Consider the following 21,194-nt stretch of genomic DNA (forward strand, 5'->3'; position numbering starts at 1 on the left):
TTATGTTTTGTGAATGTGGTTACTTTCTCCCAAGTCAAACTAAATTTACGCTTGGTCTGTACCCCTCGTGTTTAAATTGGTGATATTACAAGCGATCCATTTTACTCAAGTTAGGGAAGTATATAAATAAATAGCGAATTTAGCCTACACGAATCAGTAGCTATATTTAACTTGTACATTTCTAATACACGCTCGGCGGGCGCTAAATCTTATCATCGACTTCTTGATCATATTTTATAGGCTATTGACGCGCAATTTACTAATAATATAGAATTCACCTGTGTATGCCGACTCGGTAAACTATAAAAACTGATAATCTGGCACAGAACTGCACTGCATGCCTTACTGCTTTTCACCTACAGCCGCGTAAGTATCGCTGCGATGAAGCGCCCGCCCCGTGCCGAGCGCCCCCCAGCGGCGGCTTCCCCGCCGTGCGCAGGTTAAATGCCGCTGTACTACCTACGGACATCCTCTCTGCCTTCTGAGTTTTTGTGTAATGTAATGACACACTGGGTTCACCCGACTTGCTTGGAACGACATGAACAATTGACACTGTTATTACCGACCTTGGATTAGCGATTATACATCTACATGAACGATGAGTTTGTTTGCTTTTTATGTCAAAGCGAGGGGAAGAACCTTCCTGCTGAGATTTAACACTTAATTTTCCATCCACCCACCCATCCATACATCCATCCATTTTTAAACCTGCTGTTCTTTTACTGATGATCACATTCGTTTCGTAAAACGTACGTTTTTTTTTGCTTATAGGAAGGGAACGTCGGTGTCACATCTTTGAAAGTATGCCGGTATGAATGTCTCCACATTCCACGATAATGGCTGGCTTTGGTTGGCAAAGCCAATGACAAATCAATGACAGAAATTACAAGGTTTAATAAAGAATGAAATACAATATATATTACATATAGTTAAGACATCACTTTATATTTGTTTTTGAAAACCCTGAAGTTTTTACCGTCTCCGGTTGATGAAGTGATCTTTTATGAGAATGGTAGCATTAGGTTACAGCAATTTCCGTTTTACTGCCTAAACTGTGATTTGGCCCTAATGTCGGGGGCGATTTAGTTAAATATTAAAACCAATGTGTACCAGAGCCAAACTTAAGAGATGAGATGGCAAAGAGAACTGAGAGAGTGATGACACCTCTGTACAAAGTGATCTTTGAGCCTCATAAAATTCTGTGACATATATAAAGCTTTTGGCCAAACTTCAATAACACATTTCACTGGACCTTTCCATACCACCTATACATTCAGGTATCACCTAATTCTCATTTTAAATGATAGAAAATGTTTTTGAATAAGAATGTACCATGGAGCACATTCTGTCACAAGAGCAGTTGCTTAGAGTTTATTTAAAGATTGATCTGATATGCTGTTATGGCTGTGGATGATTCTTCACGGCTTTTTTTGTTAATTGGAGTTTAAATGGAGATAAAAAGAGTGGCGTGGAAATATCATGTAGACATGAAGACAATTGCTTTTGGATGTCTGTCTTTGATGGAGGCCCTCATTGTGATATTGTTCTTCTTGCAGGTCCTGGCAAATATGAAAAGTAAAATGAATGACTTTGGAGATTCCGAGATGGTTAAGGGGATCTCTTTTGTGAGTTCACAATCACTCCCGTCCCTCTTCTGTCTTGTCCATGGTCTGTTTTCCTACCCTCCTCATTTCCATTGTTTTCCCTCTTTCCTGTAAAGAAAAAGAGAAGAGAGAGCTTCCCTTCAGAGACCACATCCAACAGCATCGTTGGCTATCCTGAGTTACTGCCATCTCTAGACTTCCGGGACGAGGAGCCTTCAGCCCAACATCACAAGTACTATGCCAGCTGTCAGAATTTGATTCCTCTCCGCTTTACGTCTCAGTGAGTACCGGTGCTCGTGGTGATTCGCCTCCGCTGGGTTTAAATGATGACTGGCCTTTGGGAAGCCCTGGCAGCACCCACCATGCATGGAATGTGGGGCAATTCTAGGATTTGACCCCTAGGGAGGTTCTGCCTCCTGTAAAAATACAGGACACCCACCCGCACCATTAAAGCGGGGGGGGGGGGGGGTCCCCATGATAAAATGTACTGAGCCGGGTACTATGGAAATATGGGACAAATTGCTAGATGGTTTTAGAAAAATCATTCTTAGGGGGACTGAGACAAAAAGAGGGGGGCTGACACCCCACTAAATAGGGTGTAGTACTGCCTGTGCTTGATGGGAACATACCAATGTCTGCTTCCATGTATCAAAATATTTTCAATCTGTTATCTTCATCGCTTGGCATGTGCTACAAGGACAGGCGCGCCAATATCTAAAGTCAGTGGTGCTCTCTGCAGGTCTAACCCCATGGATGATGCTGGGTTTTTCTCCTTCACGTCATTCTCCTGGATGACACCCTTAATGTGGAAGATCTTCAGGAAGAAGCTGGACCCCAGTTCTTTGTCTTTGTCTCCACAAGACAGTGCTCATGTTAACGGAAAGAGGTACTCAGGCTGTCCTTCCTTAACGGAATAGAACTTGCTGCATTTTCTTGACTTGTTGAATAGTGGAATCCCTTTGTGATTTCATGCTTTGTAGGTTCCAGAGACTTTGGGAAGCAGAGGTTGCCAGAGTGGGATTTGAGAAGGCATCCTTAGGACGAGTCATGATTCGTTTTCAGAGGACGAGAATGTTTGTGGCGTTCCTCATCAGCGTTTTGTTCACAGTAGCAGTTTTTCTTGGACCGGTATGTGTCTCCAAGAATTAGGTTCATGAGTTTAGGTGGCTTTCGTTATGTGGATTTTTAGTTATCATGGTGTGTAACTGTGTGTGTGAATATCTGTGTGAGTGCTTTGGGATGAGTTGGGATGTATCGTTTAAGCATTGTCAAGTCCGTGCATGTGCAATAATCACACATCATGGCAGCATCACTAATGTATCTGACACACAGATAATAAGGAGTTTTGTTTGGCTATACAGACGCTCCCCAGGTTATGATGAGGTTCATCGTTCCGATATATCTATCGTAAGGCGAAAATGCATTTTAATACAGTACACCTAACCTGACAAACATCATAGCCTAGCCTAGCCTACCTTAAACATGCTTAGAACACTTACATTAGCCTAAAGTTGGACGGAATACTTAACACAAAGCCTATTTTATAATAAAATGTTGAATATATCATGTAATTTATTGAGTAATCATACCCATCGTAAAGTCAAAATATCGTAACAGGTACCATCGTAACCCAGGGAGCGTCTATAGTTAATTTAGCATAATTTCATCTCTTCTTGTGTTATTAATATTGCAGTTGTGGAAATTTCACATATCGTGTGTGATGTGATATTGTGCAGCCTTAGTTTTTATCTGGGCTGTATCCGTCATTACGCCCACTGCTTCTTGGGACCGACCCTAAGGGGGCTCACTACTAATAGGATAACTGGCTATGCTAAATGTATAGATGGATAGATGAGTGAAGAGGTTATTCTTGTAGTTCTGTGTGCTGTATTTCTCACAGCTACATCTAAACACCAAATGCAAGTCTGTTTACTTTATTACATAGTTACCTTTCTGCCTTATTGTGCTTAAGTATTTTTACTATGTCGGAGTTGACCAGCTTGCATTTCACTGCAGGTTATAGTCTGACTGTATACCGTACACGTGACATATAAAACCCCTGAATGCGTTTGTGTGAAGTGGTATGTTGAATTTAGCCATTTTAATAATCCTCATTTTCTTTTATTTGCAGTCTGTCCTAGTTTATGAAATTTTGCACTTTGTGGAGATTCAAGACTCCAATGTACTTCATGGAGTTGGTCTTTGTTTTGCCCTTTTCACCTCCGAATTTTGCAAAGCCTTCCTGGTATCGCTGCTCTGGGCGGTGAACATGAGGACTGGCATCCGAGTCAAGAGTGCCTTCTGCACCCTGGCCTTCCAGAAGATCATCTCTCTGAAGATGCTCAGCAACTTCTCAGTGGGGGAAGTAGGTGGACTTTCACTGAATTCTGCTGTATTTCGTGTCAGAATACATTTCTTTGAGAAGCCAAGTCTTTGGGGTAATGCTCTGTCATGTCTAAACTACAGATAATCGATTCTGTCTGGGGGTGTAACGGTTCTGAAACTGAGACCAAACCCAAGACACAAACATTCATGATGTAGTGCTGTGATTCTGGACTGAACCACAATATCCACCCCGCCCCCCCCCCCCCCCAACCTATTGCCGTGGTATGCAGCCTCTTGAGCTGCCAAGAACGTTATTAATGTTACAAAACTCAATAACGCATTTCACAATTAACACTATAACACATGTAAATCGCAAAATTATTATTTTGGCTTAAGTTAGGGCATTTAGTAAATTTTACACATTGCACTTATTTCATTGTCTTCCAACTGCATATCATGTGACTATTTTTGTCCAACCATAACTGCGTGCTCATGCCTGCAGTAAAAGCCAGGCTAGTTTCATAGGCTCAAGATGGAAAATAACCATAAGTCTGCAGAGCACCCAGACACATTCAAGTTGTGGCAACATTTCTGGTCCAGTAGAGTATTTTATTTTTAAATAAATTTTTCTTTACGTAGTTATTTTATGCAACGTTAAGCTAATGTAACATGTTCTTTAGTGTTCTTTTTGGTATTCATAATTGATGGTGATAAAAAAAAAAAAACAAGACATTTTGCCCCGTCTTATTCATATTCACCCCCCACCCTCAGAAAAAAACAAAACCAAGGTAAGAACCAAACTGTGGCTCAAAAATCGAGGCCTGAACTGAACCATGGGTCTGAACCTTCATTGAAAACGTGAATGTTTTGGTCACGCAGGTATCCGGGGTATCTGGGTTATCTGGTTATATAATTTTTTTCTCTCTGCTTTTGCTTCCTTCCAGATAATTAATGTGCTCACTAATGATGGGTACCGGATGTTTGAGGCTGTCATATTTGGTACATTTGTTTTCTGCTTGCCACTGCTGCTGATCATTTGCGTCGCATATGCCTGCCATATCCTGGGCTACACAGCCTTAATTGGTGTCCTCGCATACGCCATCTTTATTCCAGTACAGGTACCTTTCACCCTGCTTCCTATCTTGTGATAAACACACACACACGGCCTTACTTCACCAAACCTTGTTTTATAACATAGTACAGCCTCATGCTGCCTGCATGTTAAAAAACTTATAAACATTGGTTAAAGTTCTTTGTAACAATTGTAAAACATTAACATAATGGTGGAAGTTTTTTTTTTAGCACTTTTTTGGATGATTATGCAATAGGAGAGTTAAACTTTCCCCCTTCTTTCTTCCTGAGTTTGCTATGGGTAGATTGATCAACTTCTACAGGAGGAAGACCATCTCTGTCACGGACACTCGTGTGCGCACTATGAATGAGATCCTTACATGTGTCAAGCTCATCAAAATGTACGCATGGGAAAGCTCTTTCGAGGATAAAATCGCTGGTACGCACCTACCCTCATACAATCCCCATATTGTGACCTTATTTTAAACCAACCCCAGTCAGACCACCCCTCCCCAACCACTGACCACCAATGAAGTCATCGACTGCCTTTGTAATTGCACTGATGTAAGAGCCAGCTGGCCAGTGTTTCTACACGCTAAGCATCAGGTGGAATCATCCAGGCGACCTCGCTAACCTCAACCAGAAACCTGCAGCTTTTGGACACAGTAACTTCCACTGCTCAAAGGTTCCCCAGCCCAGATGCTGTCAACATCTGGCAACATCTGGGTTTCTGCAGATCAATGTGTTGGGTCATGATTTTGAATATGTGACCCCACTGCCTCAATGGCTGGTATTTGGAGCTTGGATGCCTTCCTGCATGGCAGCGATATGTTTGCTATGGTTGTCCTCAGATATCAGGAAGAAGGAGAAGCTCTTACTGCAGAAAGCTGGCTACATTCAGAGCCTGAATAACGCCATCACGACCATCATCCCCACTGTGGCCACCATCCTTGCCTTCATTGCACACACATCCCTGGGGCAGGACCTAAGTTCGACGTCTGTGAGTGCTCCCGTCCCTCCATCGCTTGCTGCTCCTGTGCTCCCCTGCAGCTGACCTTGACCTGGAGCCTTGTTCTTTGTTGCAGGCCTTCACCATCATCGCCATTTTCAATTCCATGCGCTTCACCCTGGGCCTTCTTCCGTTTGCAGTTAAATCCATGGCAGAGTCTAAGGTCTCCTTGGCACGTTTGAAGGTGGGGGTCACCACTACCCGCTGTATCCGTCGTACCACATGTCCACCGTCATACCACATGTCCACCGTCGTACCACATATCCACCGTCGCACCACATGTCCACCGTCGCACCACATGTCCACCGTCGCACCACATGTCCACCGTCGCACCACATATCCACCGTCGTACCACATGTCCACCGTCGTACCACATGTCCACCGTCGTACCACTCATTGTTACCTCAAGAATTCATCAGGTAGCCTTTCTGGAAGCAGCACATAGCAAATAGTACTTTCAGAAACATCACTAATACTTGTTTAACCATTTGTATAGAAAATCCTACTTATGGAAAATCCGGAATCCTATGTGAAGATGGAAGCAGGGTCTCCTTATGCCCTGGTGATGGAGAAAGCATCTTTCTCATGGGAAAAGGCCCAGGACTCCCATGCCAATGGGGTGAAGGGCAAGAAGGCAAAGGCCCAGGCTCAGAATGGGACATGTTCACCAGAGAAGATCAAACTTGTGCTGAGAAACATCAACTTTGTGCTACCTAAGGTATCGGTCTGACTGCTGGCCAGTGCTGGAGGGTTAGGGTTAGGGTTAGGGTTAGGGTTTCCATGGAACTTTTTAATGGAACTTTATTACAACACATAAGATTAAGGTTTGCCCAATGGCAATGCCTTGCTGTGCTACTCCACATGCATTTTAATTGCCCCTTCTGGATAAACTGAATTGAATTGAATTGAATTTAATTAATTGAATTGAATTGAATTGAATTGAATTGAAATCATGCTGTATTTCTTCAGAATCTCAATTGACACTTTGACCCTTTAATACTTTCCTTTCAGGGAGGTCTTCTTGGAATCTGTGGGAATGTAGGATCTGGAAAAACATCTTTAATATCAAGCATTCTGGAGCAGGTAAGTTTGACAAGTACAAAATAGTACGTACATTTTAAATAGTATCATGTAATAAAACATTACAAATTCTGTCTGAATGAGTAGTATTGTAGTCATTCAGTTTAAGATTCTTGTACTGTTGGTGAATCATTTCTGCTTAATAGTTGACATTGCAACTGATTACATAAGACTTGGTCATGAAGGCTATGACTTTGCACCTTTTTCAGTTGCACCTCCATCACGGCTTGGTCTCCGCAAACGGGACGTTTGCCTACGTCGCCCAGCAGGCCTGGATTTTTCATGGGACCGTACGAGACAACATTCTTATGGGGGAGGAGTTTGACGAGGACAGGTACTATGTAACTGTTGTTTTAGTCTGACCTTACCTTTGCGTCTTTGACCTATGTTATTGCCTTCTATTATTGACAGTGGACTGCGCTATTGGTGTAATAAGGATGTATCTGTGCTGTGGGTCATGTTTTCACAGTCTACGTGACATTTTGGCTGACTCCAATAAAATGACTCTGCGTTTTAATGAACCCAGTCCTGCCTTTCACAGGTACAGCAAAGTGATCAGTGCCTGCAGCCTTAAGCCAGACCTGGAAATCCTCCCTTTCGGGGATAAAACTGAGGTAAGACAGCCATTCACTGAACTCATTGTGGGAAGGCAGGTGTTAAACTTTAATGGGGTGGGCTTAGGGTGTGCTGTCAATCATTACCCATGTTAACTGCTCATGGGAGCTTTACCTACATAAAAATGTTCTGAGGGCAGAAGGAAAAATGATTGGTTTAGAGAGATAACCAATCAGATTGTAGAGGAGGTGGGTCCAAGCAACTAGAGGAGGCAGGACCAACCAATCAGGTGTAAGTAAAACTCCCACAAAAATGTTAATTCAATTAACATGGCAGAGTCCCATGTGCCAGGGATTTGTAGCCTCAGTAATCCTCACATTTTCCCTAAGCTGACAGCTGGCTATCACCGCTATTTTTTTTTAGGGTCAGCTTAGGGTCAACTTATTTAATGAATCATTTATCACTCAAGGTCAAAGGGTTAACAGTCTAAGTAGTATTGCTGAGTGCTGTCACTCTTGACACATATGACTCATGTGTCCTGTATTCTGAGTAATACCCAATGATCTATGAGAAGTCTTCAAATGATCTACAGCTTGCTGAGAAGGTCAGTTCAGGGCAGGTTTTCAGACAGGGTGGGGGAGGGTTGGGCTTTACATAACTTCTTGAGTGGATGGTTGTGTTTAGTTTTCAACTGGTGACGAAAAGGGAAGTGGGACTCGGGCACAGTGGTTGGCATGGTCACCTGAGTATGGAGTCTGCATGTTCTCCCCGTGTCGTTGTGGGGTTTCCTCCAGATACTCAGGTTTACACCCACTAAGCTTCTGGGCTGGGCTCCTCTGGACCCCACAACTCTACACAGGGCAAGCAAGTATGGAGAATGAATGAATGGATGGTGACTGTACTTTATTCCCTTGCCTGAAGATCGGTGAAAGGGGCCTGAATCTCTCAGGTGGGCAGAAGCAGAGAGTGAGTCTGGCCAGAGCCGTGTACTCGAACAAGGACATTCTGCTGCTGGACGACCCTCTCTCCGCTGTGGACTCCCACGTGGGGAAGCACATCTTCGAGGAGTGCATCAAGAAGGAGCTGAAGGGGAAGTCAGTCATCCTGGTGACGCATCAGTTGCAGGTACTGGCTGACGTGACCCTCTCTTATTGTGACGTAGCAGGTGTAACAGCCAGTGTGAGTGCCTGGGTGTGATTCACACAGATGAGCACTTTCCTTTAAAAGTGAGCGTAACCATTTGATAATGAGTATTTTAAGACCCAAGATGCATGAAGAACACGATTTATCAAGCAGTTTTTGAAAATTAATTCTCTCTGAGTTTCCACAAATGCCAACATGTGACCTACTATTATATTGTTGATCGATGTAGACATATGCTACCCTGATTGTGGCCTGATGGTTCTCTGCCCCCCCTCCTCCCCAGTACCTCGAGTTCTGCGATGAAATCCTCCTTCTTGACAATGGGGAGATTAAAGAAATTGGAACCCACAAGGAATTGATGAAGTTAGAGCGTCATTATGCAAAGCTCATTAATAACTACAAGCTGGAGCAGTCGAATGTAAGACATACTTGTCACAATTTAAATTGGAGAAAAAAAACAACACAAATCACTGTTTTATTCAGATTCATATTTAAAGTTGTTCAGCAGTAAATGAAATTGGTTGATCAATAGACTGTTATCGTGCTTCAGATAAATGCCTAATTATTAATATTCGTCTTCTTCATAAAGAATGAAAGCAAGGCTGATTCCGAGCCTAATGCAGCAGAGTGTAATGAGAAAAATGATGCTGACGGTGTAGCGAATGGAATAGAGAATCCTGGTAAGTTGTGTTTCGTTTGCTCAGTGACGTTGTGGTGGCTTTTCGCTTGAAATTTAGTGTAGCTAAATATGCAACTTCTTCACAGCATTCGACATGTCAGACGAGTCAGGCAGAACGAACGGGCCAAAAGCCGAATCCGCGAGTCCTGATGTTGAAGGTACCTTAATAACGAAACGGGTCTTCCCAAGCTAACTGATTAATGGCAAAGTTCAAACGAACCAAGGCATAAAAATCACAAAGCTTGGAAGAAATCGTCATGTTTGAAAGCTAAAATGGGTTGCTGTTTGTGTTTCGCAATTTATATTTTACTCTAGGCAACTAACAGGCTTCCGAATTAATAATTTTTAGGGAAATGTAAGATGTATTCTTCTCGTAATGTTTACTCACAGGCATCTTGTCATATATGAACTTTTACTGATTCCTTGAGCAGCAGCTTGATGATGGGCTGTGTTTACGGTAAATTTGTAATTCCTGTAATAGGTACCAGTGACCAGCTTGTCTCCAAGGAATCTGCCCAGGAGGGCTCAGTGACATGGAGGACCTATCACCAGTACTGCACAGCAGCCGGAGGTAAGGATTCTGATAGGCTAGTGCACACAGAGGCGGGGCTAGCCGTTTGTTGTTTCAATACAGCTCTCCTGTGCTTGCAGGTTACATCATAGTCTTGATCACCTTCATCATTTTCCTACTGCTGGTGGGAACGACGGCTTTCAGCAGCTGGTGGCTCAGTTATTGGTTGGAACAAGGATCTGGGGTAATCTCATTGGTTGAAAATTTTCATAAAAAATCTCAAATCTGTATTATGTCGGCTTATCCCTGAGACACATTGTTCTTCAAGGGTTTTATGTTAATCTCATTAGAAGTATATTGGAGAAATTGTTAATTTTTGTTTTTGTACATCGTAAATATTTTGATCGTAAATGCCAAGAGAAGCTGGGTCCCAAATCAAGCATACAGGTCACATTCCACAAATTTCACCAAAACAGGGAAACTCCACAAACTCCACAAACTCCACAAACAATGATGACAGCGGGAACATATCGGAGAACCCGGACCTCTTCTTCTACCAGCTGGTGTACTGCATAGTCATTGTGGCCATGGTTCTCTTCAGTGTCATCAAAGGCTACTCCTTCACCAAGGTCACCCTGCGCGCCTCCTCCAAGCTCCACGACAGAATGTTTAGAAAGGTGATCTCCGTGACGACTGTACACATGTGGCCTCATTGAGATGTCAGGTGTCTGTGGGCGCCAGACCTCTTGGCTGGGTGGTAAATTGGAGATGGACATGTCAGCTTCCTAACAATCATGAGGTTGTTGGTTGTAAATGCGAGTGATCCAGGTCAGAACAAGAGCGAAAACTGAGTGGGAGGAAAATGCTTTTTAATAACCTATTAACTATTAACTAGTGATAGCCAAATGACGCTTCATGAACCATTTGCTGTATTTTCTGACCCTACTAGATGGTGCTCTTGATTTACTTTGAGGCATGCTTTGAGCCCTATTATGAATATTGAGCACCATCTAGTGGTGTCAGAAAATACAGCAAATGGTTCATGAAGCTTCATTTGGCCATCACTACTATTAACACTATTAATCCTGTTACCCATCAGTAGCAGTAAGGCGCCATAAGACTCTAGTATTTGTGAATATTATAATTTATTTTTAAAGCAGGTGGAAGTTCGTGAAATGTGTAGAATATCTGTAAAGTTGAGGGAATAGTTAAGTTAAGCAGTCTCATCATGAACAGATTAATGTCACCAAACTGGTCACCTCCTGAGGTTACTTGCTGAGGTTATATTAACGTGTTGTGTTACATTCAGATTCTCCTGAGCCCAATGAGCTTTTTTGACACCACACCCACGGGCAGGATGGTCAACCGCTTCTCCAAGGATCAGGACGAGGTGGACACTGCCCTGCCGTTCCACCTAGAGAGCTTCCTCCAGTTCTGCTTGATAGTCGTCTTCATCCTCGGCACCGTCTCTGCTGTCTTTCCCTACCTTCTCATTGGCATCGTCGTGTTGGGGCTGGTGTTCAGCGCCATCCTCTAGTGAGTCCTCACCCCTGGTTTTCGTTTTTATGCATGTGTGAGAAATCAATCTGATAAGCGTGATCTGATGGTCCATGACCTTCAGTGTTTTCCAGAGGAGCATCCGGGACATGAAAAGGATGGAGAACATTAGCAGGTCCCCTTGGATCTCACACACAACATCTACTATCCAAGGTCTCAGCACCATCCATGCCTACAACAAAGGCACACACTACATTGAAAAGTGAGGCCTGCACTAACACTTATATAATGTCTAAGAGTGTTTGAGCAAATGTAGAATGGACACTTACTGTACTGATCTAATGTGGTGCTTCAGACCACCAGTCATTGGGTTGTCATGGTTTCAGGTTCAAGTTGTTGAGTGACATGAACTCGAACCACTTCATACTCTTCAACTGTGGGACCCGCTGGCTGTCCTTCAGGCTGGACTTCCTCTCTGCCATCGTCACCCTCTTAGTGGCACTGTTTGTTGTGCTGAGCCCAGAAACCATAAGTTCAGCCTTGAAAGGACTGGCTCTGTCCTACACAATCCAGGTAAGAGCTGTGAACAAGTGCATAGATGTTGACATCAGCAGCTAACAAAAAGCTAGCGTGATTTTTGAATGACCTGGAGGACTGGAACTGTCCATCGTCAATATCTGGCGATGCATTTAAACATGCGTCATTTAAACATCATTCATTCGGCATATTTGGAGTTAAAAATGTAATATGCTGGATACGCCGCTGTTAAATCCCACAACAGAACTGTCATCTGGTGCCCATTATCCAGCATTCTGGTGCGCTTGTAGAGCTTGCAGGACAATAATAACCACATTACCAGTGTTACAGTCACCAGAACACCTATATAACTCTCTTCCGCATTGCAGCTGACAGGAATGTTGCAGTATGTTGTGAGGCTATCAACAGAGGTAGAAGCAAAATTTACCTCCGTCGAAAGGCTGCAGGAATATATCACGGTGAGACTGGTGGAGTGCCAGCTGAATGTTCTATAAGGTACACTGTTCTTCAAACCGACATTAACGTGACCGATGCTTCCTCACTTCCAGAACTGTGTCCCAGAGGCGCCTAGGAAGATAGAGGATGCTAAGATCCCCAGTGGCTGGCCCCAGAAAGGAGCCATCACCTTTAGGAGCTACCAAATGAGATACAGGGAGAACACCCCCATAGTGCTGAACAACCTTAATATGAGCATTGCGCCAAATGAAAAGATTGGAATTGTGGGAAGAACAGGCTCTGGTGAGTTTGTCACCCCGGGCAGAACAGCGTGGTAAGGGAATGTAGGACATACAACAACACTTTACTTTACATATCAATTAACCACAAATTAAGTTTTAGTTACATATCAATCTCGGGTTTGTTCATCATTAATGAATCATGATGCATCTTTTATTTCAATTATCTACTATATTTGTTTATGATTTGTCCTTCAATAGTAACTGAGTTACTGCTAAGTATTTCTGCCCCCTCCAGGTAAAGCGTTACCAAATATACCGTACATGTCAAGTTTAAAGCGATCGATGAGTCCATCCATCAAATTTATCTAACTGCTTGTCCTATTCAGGGTCGCGGGGTAGGGGGGGGGGGTACAGAGCTTATCCTGGAGGCAGGGAAATCTATGAGTCATGTTTATTAAATTAATGAAAGCAATGTTTATGGCAGCCTTGCTTTCTCGTATGCTAATGGTTTATTTACTACACTTTGCCAACAATGTCAATGGGTTCATGACTAACATGTTTGCTAAGGAAGAAAGAACCCGTAATACGATTGCTTGACCGGAAAGTTTCGTCGGACCCTCAGGGAAGTCCTCGCTCGGAGTGGCCTTGTTCCGTCTCGTGGAGGCAACTGCAGGGACGATCTTCATCGACGACGTGGACGTCAGCCTCATCGGCCTGGAGGACCTGCGCAGCAAGCTGTCTGTTATACCGCAAGACCCCGTGTTGTTCATCGGCACCGTGAGGTATGCAATGGCCGTGTGTTCGGTGACCTGCCAGTATCCTGGGCACCGCTTTTGAATATACAGTAAAACTCAAAAGTCACACCAGCCTTAAATATACAGACAGAAAGGGCTCTTTAGCTGTATTAAATATATTTTTATTTCTTTATTAAATTGCAGATATAATCTGGACCCTTTTGACAATTACAAGGATGAGGACATCTGGAAGGCTTTGGAAAGGACGTATATGAAAGATGCTGTATGTCTATAGTTCTCCAAACAATCATGTTTTTTCCCAGAAATATGAGCTGGTGGTAACTGAATCACTTTCCTGTGTGTTTGAGGGGTGCAGGAGAATGCAGAAGTTATTGGGCTGCCAGACTTATGATCACAGTGGATTTTTGCAGAGAATGTGGTCAATATCTCTCCTCTCTCCTTGTGCAGATCTCTAAGCTGCCTGGGAAACTGGAGTCAGCTGTGGTGGAGAATGGTGAGAACTTCTCAGTGGGCGAGAGGCAGCTGCTATGTATGGCCCGAGCTCTCCTCAGGAACTCCAAGGTGAGGGGCAGGCCACCACAGACCACGCCAGCAGAACAATGAACCTAGAGGCTAGACCAGGGTTCTTCAAATCTGGACCTCGATTCCAAATCCAGGCCTTGTTTTCAGTTTTCCCAGGTAGTTAGTTTAATAATTGCTGATTCTGATTGGTCAGAGGCTTCACAGGTAAAGGAAGGCTGGAGAACCAGCAGTGCTCGGACCTCACGGACCGTGATTTGAATAACCCTGGGCTAGACTCTAATTAACTTTACCATCCATTTGCTTAACTATCCCTTTATGATAAACTCAAGTCAATGGTATCAGGGTTACGAGCAGAGGTGGGTAGTTCGGGTCCAGAAAATAAATATCCAAACCAAGATCTTGCTTCAACCAACCAATTGAGTATTCTGTGACTGTGACTCTTTATACTCAACTGGTCGGCCGAAACAAAATCTTGGTTTGGATATTTACTTAACAGACCTGAAATATCTACCTCTGGTTACAAGCACTCTGTCCCCTCAGATCATCCTTCTGGATGAGGCCACGGCCTCCATTGACTCCGAGACAGACTCCTTGATCCAGCACACCATACGGGAAGCCTTCCATCACTGCACCATGCTGACCATCGCCCACCGCATCAACACTGTACTGGAGTGTGACCGCATCCTGGTCATGGACGGTGGAAAGGTACACCACCCTACCCGCCCTTGTGGACCCGTCTGGCCGGTATCCAGTATCTTTCACACTTGAGTTACTTTTAAGAAGGATCTTCAGTAGCATCTGAAGTATCCATTAGCCTGAATAATCTTTTAGCCACTAAAGTCTTGTAGAGTTCCTACACCACAGAGATATGTGTCTTTAGTTGACCCTAATATTGACTTTGCAACTTCTTTCATCTTAGGTTGGAGAGTTTGACAGACCAGAGGTTTTGGTGCAGAGACCGGATTCTCAGTTTGCATCCCTCCTAGATGCAGCAAACAAGGTGAACACCTGAGGTCAAGCCAGCGATGGAACCGTGAAGATGCACCAATCTGGGGATTGTCACCCACATGCAGAAAACGCAAACGACACTTGTGGCTGCGTTTGTGATTACACACATGTGCTGTATTCTCACTCGGACACTCGCGCACACACATACAGTACTTGTAGGGCTCAGGGACATTAGCTGTGATGGCAGAAGGGCAGACCTGACCAGGAACCACTCTGAGCATCTGTGGCTGTTTGAGGAGAAATGTCCAGAAATAAATTCTCTAGTGACCTGGGTAGAGTACAAATACTCCTTTCTGTTGACCTCTCTTGCTTGAATGAAACACTAATAACTATTGCATAGCATAACCTATTTCGAAAGTGATTATATTATTTGATTTCCTACAAAATTAAAACTAAATGTAACATGTATTATATCGCAGCATTTCAAGGCGAAGGTCACGACTCTGACTTGGCATTCTAAAATACAGAATTTGACCTTTTTGTTAAATCCCCTTATATGATACTGTGTTCCCTGGCTTCCAGAACTGATCCATCCATACGTTCATCTTCAAACTGCTTCTACCATGCTTGACGTGAGTCAGTACTCACTGGTACTCAGTACTGGCATCAGGAATGTTTTTTGTGTACCAATACATAATAACAAGGGAAGAACTGGCACCTGTTTTTTACGCACTTCAGGCACTGCTTCTGCTATGACGGTAGCAGTTCCAGTTACTGTTGCTGACTCATGAAGCCTCACCGTAAGGCAGAAAAGCAAAAGAGCGCCCTCTAGTGGCTGAGATAAGTACCGCCTGTAGCTTGGCTGCAGCGGAGGGCGTAAGCTGGGAGCTTCTGACCGGCAATAATAAACCAGCGTCTCCGATAGGCTGTTCACACTGCTGTCCGTGGAGTGTGATTGTATGTATGTGAGCCCTGTCTCGTGCTCTATGCTTCCTGGAATGTAACTCTGACAGTAACAACCCCATCCCATATGGGGGCCCGGTGTCTGTCATTGCTTTAATGTTTCCCAGTTACGGAGTATGTGGTTTGCTCAGCAGTTTACTGGTGTATGTGAGGTTGTGTTTATCCAGTGACTGGCTGACGAAGTTCCACCACTTTTTCAAGCCTCAAAACGTCCCTCAATTAACACAAAGCACATTAATAATTAAGTAACGAAGTTTATTTAACCCTATACACAGCAATGAGCGAGCGTGTGTATTACGGCAATTCAAACCGCCAAAGGATTCAACCCCCCCCCCAAAAAAAAATTGAGAAATGACTTTCAGCCAATATGTGGTTCACAGTTAAAAACACTTTTATTTTCTACTGCTTTAATTGTATTTTATTATACTTGTATTTATTTTATATTTCCATTTTTTAACATTTACTTTGTCTTGCATCCTTGTTATGTCTTTTTTTCCACATTTTCTGTCGTTTATGTAAAGCACTTCAAATTATTTCATGTATGAAAAATGTGCTTAATAAATAAAGTTGTGTTCCTCCAACCCTGACTAACTATGACTTTACTACATTTTTATTATTCCCACATTTACTTTGTCAGCTTTTCAGTTCTCAGGATCATTGATAAATGTGTTGTTATCTCACTACACATCCATCTTCTAACTACTTAGCAGGCAGCGCAGGGCACAGGGCAGGTGGGCACAGGACAGGTGAGCACAGGACAGGTGGGCACAGGACAGGTGAGCACAGGACAGGTGGGCACAGGGCAGGTGGGCACAGGGCAGGTGAGCACAGGACAGGTGAGCACAGGGCAGGTGGGCACAGGGCAGGTGGGCACAGGACAGGTGGGCACAGGACAGGTGAGCACAGGACAGGTGGGCACAGGACAGGTGAGCACAGGACAGGTGGGCACAGGGCAGGTGAGCAAGGGACAGGTGGGCACAGGGCAGGTGGGCATAGGGCAGGTGAGCAAGGGACAGGTGGGCACAGGGCAGGTGGGCACAGGACAGGTGAGCAAGGGACAGGTGGGCACAGGACAGGTGAGCACAGGACAGGTGGGCACAGGACAGGTGAGCACAGGACAGGTGGGCACAGGGCAGGTGGGCACAGGACAGATGGGCACAGGACAGATGGGCACAGGGCAGGTGGGCACAGGGCAGGTGGGCACCCTAGACAGGATGCCAGTCCATCACAGGGCACGTAATCACACACACACACACATACACACACACACACACATACACACACACACACACACACGCACACACACACACACACACACACACACTGCAGTTGCAGATTTTTATAAAATTGAGTTTCCTCCTGTGGGGATTGAAAAAATGGTCCCCACAACGTCACAGTAAGATTTTTTATTACATTGTGGGGTCATTTGGTCCCCACAACATAATATATACATCACACACACACTGTGGGGTTTAGCAATGACAGCTGCATGTCTTTGGGTGCAGGTAGAATCATGCACAATGGAAAGAACATGCAAACTTCACAGTCACACAACAAATGAGGGATTCAAATACCAGCCCTGGATGTATGAGGTCTGAAACATGCCTGTTTTTTTCTTTCTTGCATGATATTTGATTATGTGCTCAGTAGGGCATAAACACAACATGGGTTATTATTCTTTTTTTGGGAATGCTGCAATATGGACAGATGCCTGTTTGGGATTAGGGTGATTATTCAGTGTATGCACTTCTCCAGTAGGGGGCGCGTTTGCACCATAAGAAATGGTGTCTATGCCAATACTTATCTTAGATGGCTCCTTGGACGAGGAGTAAGTGGTTATTTCAGAATTTACAACTATTAAATGTTTTCAGATAAACAGTCATGTGCAAACATTTGACCACCAGTCCATATGCAAACTGCTTTGCTGCGAGCTTTTTGTTGCAGGTACAATACATTCTCAGCTTTGTTGTTGCATCTGTATTTTATTATTTTCTTAAGTCCATCAATGAATCCCACTTGGACATAGCTGTGATCTACTGTGTTTTGTTAAATTTGCAGGCTTCCCTTCAACAATACTAATTACAATTTCATAACACACTCCCTGTTCGGAAGAACAACAAATCATTGGCAAATGTGAGTCGACTATTTTAAGTCTTATATTACAATTGGCCCCGAGCAGCTCTTTCCTAACTCTTTTGGAAAATGCTTAATGTATTGTCTCTGAATAGAGCAAAAGGCCTTCCTTTCGCCAGCGAGTTAATTAAAGATGTTACAGACATTGAGCAGATGCCCAGGGAGCTGTAAAATACTTTCCGTCATGCTCTGCACGGTTGTCAGTGGCAAGATCACACAAGGAGGATGGTCGCCGTTCCTGGCTAAGGAGACAAGCAGGGGTGTCAGATGGGCAAGGAGATGCTCTGCAGTGTGGCCTCCCCGTGCCCCGCAAAAAGGACATCTTTTCAGGGGTGTGATTTCCAGTCACACCCCTGCTAACAGTTGGTGGATGGATCTGGAAGAATTGTAATGGTAGGGGTCTCATTCACATTTAGTTTGGAGGATAAATTATATTTTTCCTTTACAAGTGACATGAATGACCTTCTGATTAAGAAATAACATAAGACATTTTGGGTCTTAATTCAGATTCTCTGAGTGGTAAATCCCACTCAGACATTTTGGGGAGCAGCAGTGAAAAGTGGCTCGTCCCACAAGCGTGGCCAAGTGTCTGGATAAGAGCCGGTTAAGGAGCAGTAACCCTGGAGCAGAAACCCTGGAGCAGAAACCCTGGAGCAGAAACCCTGTCCCTCTGCAAAGAAACTGCTATTTCAGGACGGCGTGCTGTGGTGTTATCTCAAGCTAATTTACAAGAAATGGCAGTCTTTGAAAGAACGGAGGTGACCGCTGTCGTTTATATTGATCCAGTTCAGCTGTTTCTCATTCTCTGAGCCCTTATACATAACTGCCGATCACTTTTGTTTTAACTGTAACCCATAAAAAGAGCGCTGTTGTTGTGAGACTTGTTCAGCAAAATGGCTAATCTTACATTTGTTTATTAAGGGGTTTTTTTGTCACCCTGGTTCTCCATTCTCTGCCCTCTGCTTGTTCCAGCTGTGCGGACCAAACTTCGGCGGAATGAAAGGCCTGAGCAGAGGTGGGTCGGTTGGGTGTGATGGTGAGTCAGTTGCCATTGTGGGCCACGCAAACAGCAAACTGCTAAGGCCAGCACAGACTCTGTGCGTAGGGGTGGGGAGGGGCGACTCCTGACACGGTTGAGTCAGCTTCATGACTCCTGATCTTACTGTCTTACCGTAAGAACGACGCCCGCCCGCCTTAACGTCCTTGCACATGGTACTCAAACATAAATACCTCACTGCTGTGTCATACATTTCTGGCGTAACTTAGATGTCTGTCAAGATGTTCCATGCGGTGTTTGTGTTTTGAAAGGTTTCTGTTTTTCTTTACCTAGGGTGGTGTCCAGCTCTGTGGCTTAGGATGCTCTGCCTGTCAGGTGGTTGGTTCAAATCCTGCAGACGGCCAAGCGGTTTCACCGTTGGATCCTGGAGCGATTATACATCACATTGAATAAAGGCGTCTGCCAAATGGATAAATGCAAATGGACTCAACATTAGACTGGTATGACAAGCAAGCAAATGATCTTTTTGCTTATCCCATCTGGCTTTCCATGAGAGAAACTTTCAAGTAAGAGTACGTCTGGCGGTGGGCAGTGGCAGCAGAGGGTCAGGCAGTGTCTAGCACACAGGAGCATTTGGAGATTATGGTCATTTCTCAGGGGGCCAACAGCAGTATCAGCTTACCAGTCAGAGGATTTGAACCAGCAACCTTCTGAACACAGACACAGAGCCTGAAACCACTGAGCCAAACATCGTCTCTCTGGATGCCATCGTGCCCCCTGGATATAGCTGCTCATTCCTCTGGTGGGGTGCGTCATTTATCTAGGCTGTTGCAAAAAGACCTTTGATAAATTTTGGGATGGCACTGCAGATTCACGCAGCCAAAGCCATTAGACCTCGAAAAGGTGACCTGGCCTGCCACAAGAGCTTGAGGCACAGGGAGGGCCCCACGGCGGCCTACTCTCGCCTGGGCTCGTTAGGCCCTCTTCCCAGAGCTTGGGATATCCTATCCTCCCTCCCTCACACGCACGGAGCAGGGTGGCTGGTATCCATGGAATGTTGATTCACGCACATACAGATATGCAAGCGCGTTCAACGTGTCTTTGAGAGAGATGGCATAAAACATCTCCACACCTGATGGGGCTATTTTTATGTGAAAATGTGAAAAGTGTGTGTCTCCATACAATGAATCTTCTGGCGGAATGTTTCGTTTACATACTTCGGTCATAAAAAGAAGTTGGAAATGGGGAGTACGGCATAGGCTCCATCGTGGAGAAAGCTTCAGCTCTGACTGTTTTATTCCCCCCTTGCATTCCTTCTCCGTTTCATACAGCTGTGATCTAAGGGGCTGGACAGGAAGGCTGGTTTATGGAGGATGACAGAAAGCAGAGAGCTGTCTCTGTGAAAGCCTGCAGGCAAAGGCCTTCTAAGAAGAGTCCAAAACCTGCGAAGGGTTTCTGTTGTGACAGCAGATGGCGCAGGCGATATGGATATGGGCTTGGGAACTTGCTGGCTGAAATGCCAGTAGTTGCCCTACTGTGGTACTCTTTGTGTATTTAAAAAATTAAAGGTTTACAGAGGAATATTGAACATGGGCATGGGTGTAGTTAGAGATGAATGGATAGGGGGGCTGAGTCTTTACTGGGGGGTGGGGGGGGGGGGTGGTGCTAATGGCAAACATATACAATATACAAAGCTATCCATGACTTAAGCCAATAATTACACATTTCTTTAGGGGGGCTAAAAACATTTTAGGGAGGTTAAAGCCCCCCTAAAATAGGCCTAATGACATCCCCGGATGTGGATTATAAATTTAAATCAATCTAGCCACCTACTGAGTACTTTAGCCATTAAACATTGTTTAATGTTTAATGCGATTGTCCAGTCTTCTTGAGATGTATATGTATAAATGGCTATGTGTGTCTGTCTGTCTCTCTGAGGGGGGGGGGCAGGTCAACTTCAAGGCTCCACCTCTGATGGCGTCCAGTCAATGGGGGAACAGAAGACCCCGCCCCGCCCAGATAAGATTGCAATGATGAGGCTATAAAAACCTCAAACCCTGATTACGGGCTGAACTTTAAATCTTCCTCTTGCCCACTCCACCCACCGGGCCCACTGCAGATTTACTGATGAGTCACAGGAAACCATTGTGGACAGCTAGACATTTCCAGTTTGCGGATGATATAGTGA

General features: G+C 44.4%; 1 protein-coding gene across 2 annotated transcripts; it reads left to right on the plus strand.

The window, feature by feature from the left end:
• Nucleotides 1–1,237: 1,237 nt before the first annotated feature.
• abcc12 (ATP-binding cassette, sub-family C (CFTR/MRP), member 12) lies at nucleotides 1,238–16,457 on the plus strand. Of its 2 annotated transcripts, XM_023790447.2 has the most exons (31): nucleotides 1,238–1,277; nucleotides 1,557–1,625; nucleotides 1,721–1,884; nucleotides 2,344–2,490; nucleotides 2,585–2,732; nucleotides 3,736–3,969; nucleotides 4,874–5,047; nucleotides 5,292–5,439; nucleotides 5,852–6,000; nucleotides 6,086–6,193; nucleotides 6,506–6,727; nucleotides 7,021–7,092; nucleotides 7,299–7,423; nucleotides 7,631–7,703; nucleotides 8,566–8,769; nucleotides 9,071–9,205; nucleotides 9,377–9,467; nucleotides 9,553–9,624; nucleotides 9,948–10,037; nucleotides 10,118–10,221; nucleotides 10,454–10,654; nucleotides 11,287–11,513; nucleotides 11,599–11,736; nucleotides 11,861–12,047; nucleotides 12,380–12,469; nucleotides 12,560–12,749; nucleotides 13,311–13,470; nucleotides 13,627–13,705; nucleotides 13,891–14,004; nucleotides 14,506–14,670; nucleotides 14,885–16,457. In XM_023790447.2, the coding sequence occupies exons 2-31, from the start codon at nucleotides 1,569–1,571 to the stop codon at nucleotides 14,975–14,977; spliced, it is 4,161 nt and encodes a 1,386-aa protein (XP_023646215.1). In that variant the 5' UTR covers nucleotides 1,238–1,277; nucleotides 1,557–1,568; the 3' UTR covers nucleotides 14,978–16,457. The 2 variants fall into 2 exon arrangements, with proteins under 2 accessions (XP_023646215.1, XP_072574463.1); XM_072718362.1 differs by lacking the exons at nucleotides 1,238–1,277; nucleotides 1,557–1,625; nucleotides 1,721–1,884; ... (17 more) ...; nucleotides 10,454–10,654; nucleotides 11,287–11,513 and having other exon boundaries at nucleotides 11,599–11,687.
• The last annotated feature ends 4,737 nt before the right edge of the window (nucleotides 16,458–21,194 follow it).

This window comes from Paramormyrops kingsleyae, chromosome 11 (assembly GCF_048594095.1).
Source record: "Paramormyrops kingsleyae isolate MSU_618 chromosome 11, PKINGS_0.4, whole genome shotgun sequence".
Classification (NCBI taxonomy): Eukaryota; Metazoa; Chordata; class Actinopteri; order Osteoglossiformes; family Mormyridae; genus Paramormyrops; species Paramormyrops kingsleyae.

What these genes read in the sequence shown, in the direction of transcription:
- abcc12 (XM_023790447.2), top strand. Translation starts at nt 1,569, where the DNA reads ATGAAAAGTAAAATGAATGACTTTGGAGATTCCGAGATGGTTAAGGGG. An exon ending in TATCAAGCATTCTGGAGCAG is followed by an intron (nt 7,093 to 7,298) that starts GTAAGTTTGACA and finishes CACCTTTTTCAG; the next exon opens with TTGCACCTCCATCACGGCTT. An exon ending in CTCTGTCCTACACAATCCAG is followed by an intron (nt 12,048 to 12,379) that starts GTAAGAGCTGTG and finishes TCCGCATTGCAG; the next exon opens with CTGACAGGAATGTTGCAGTA.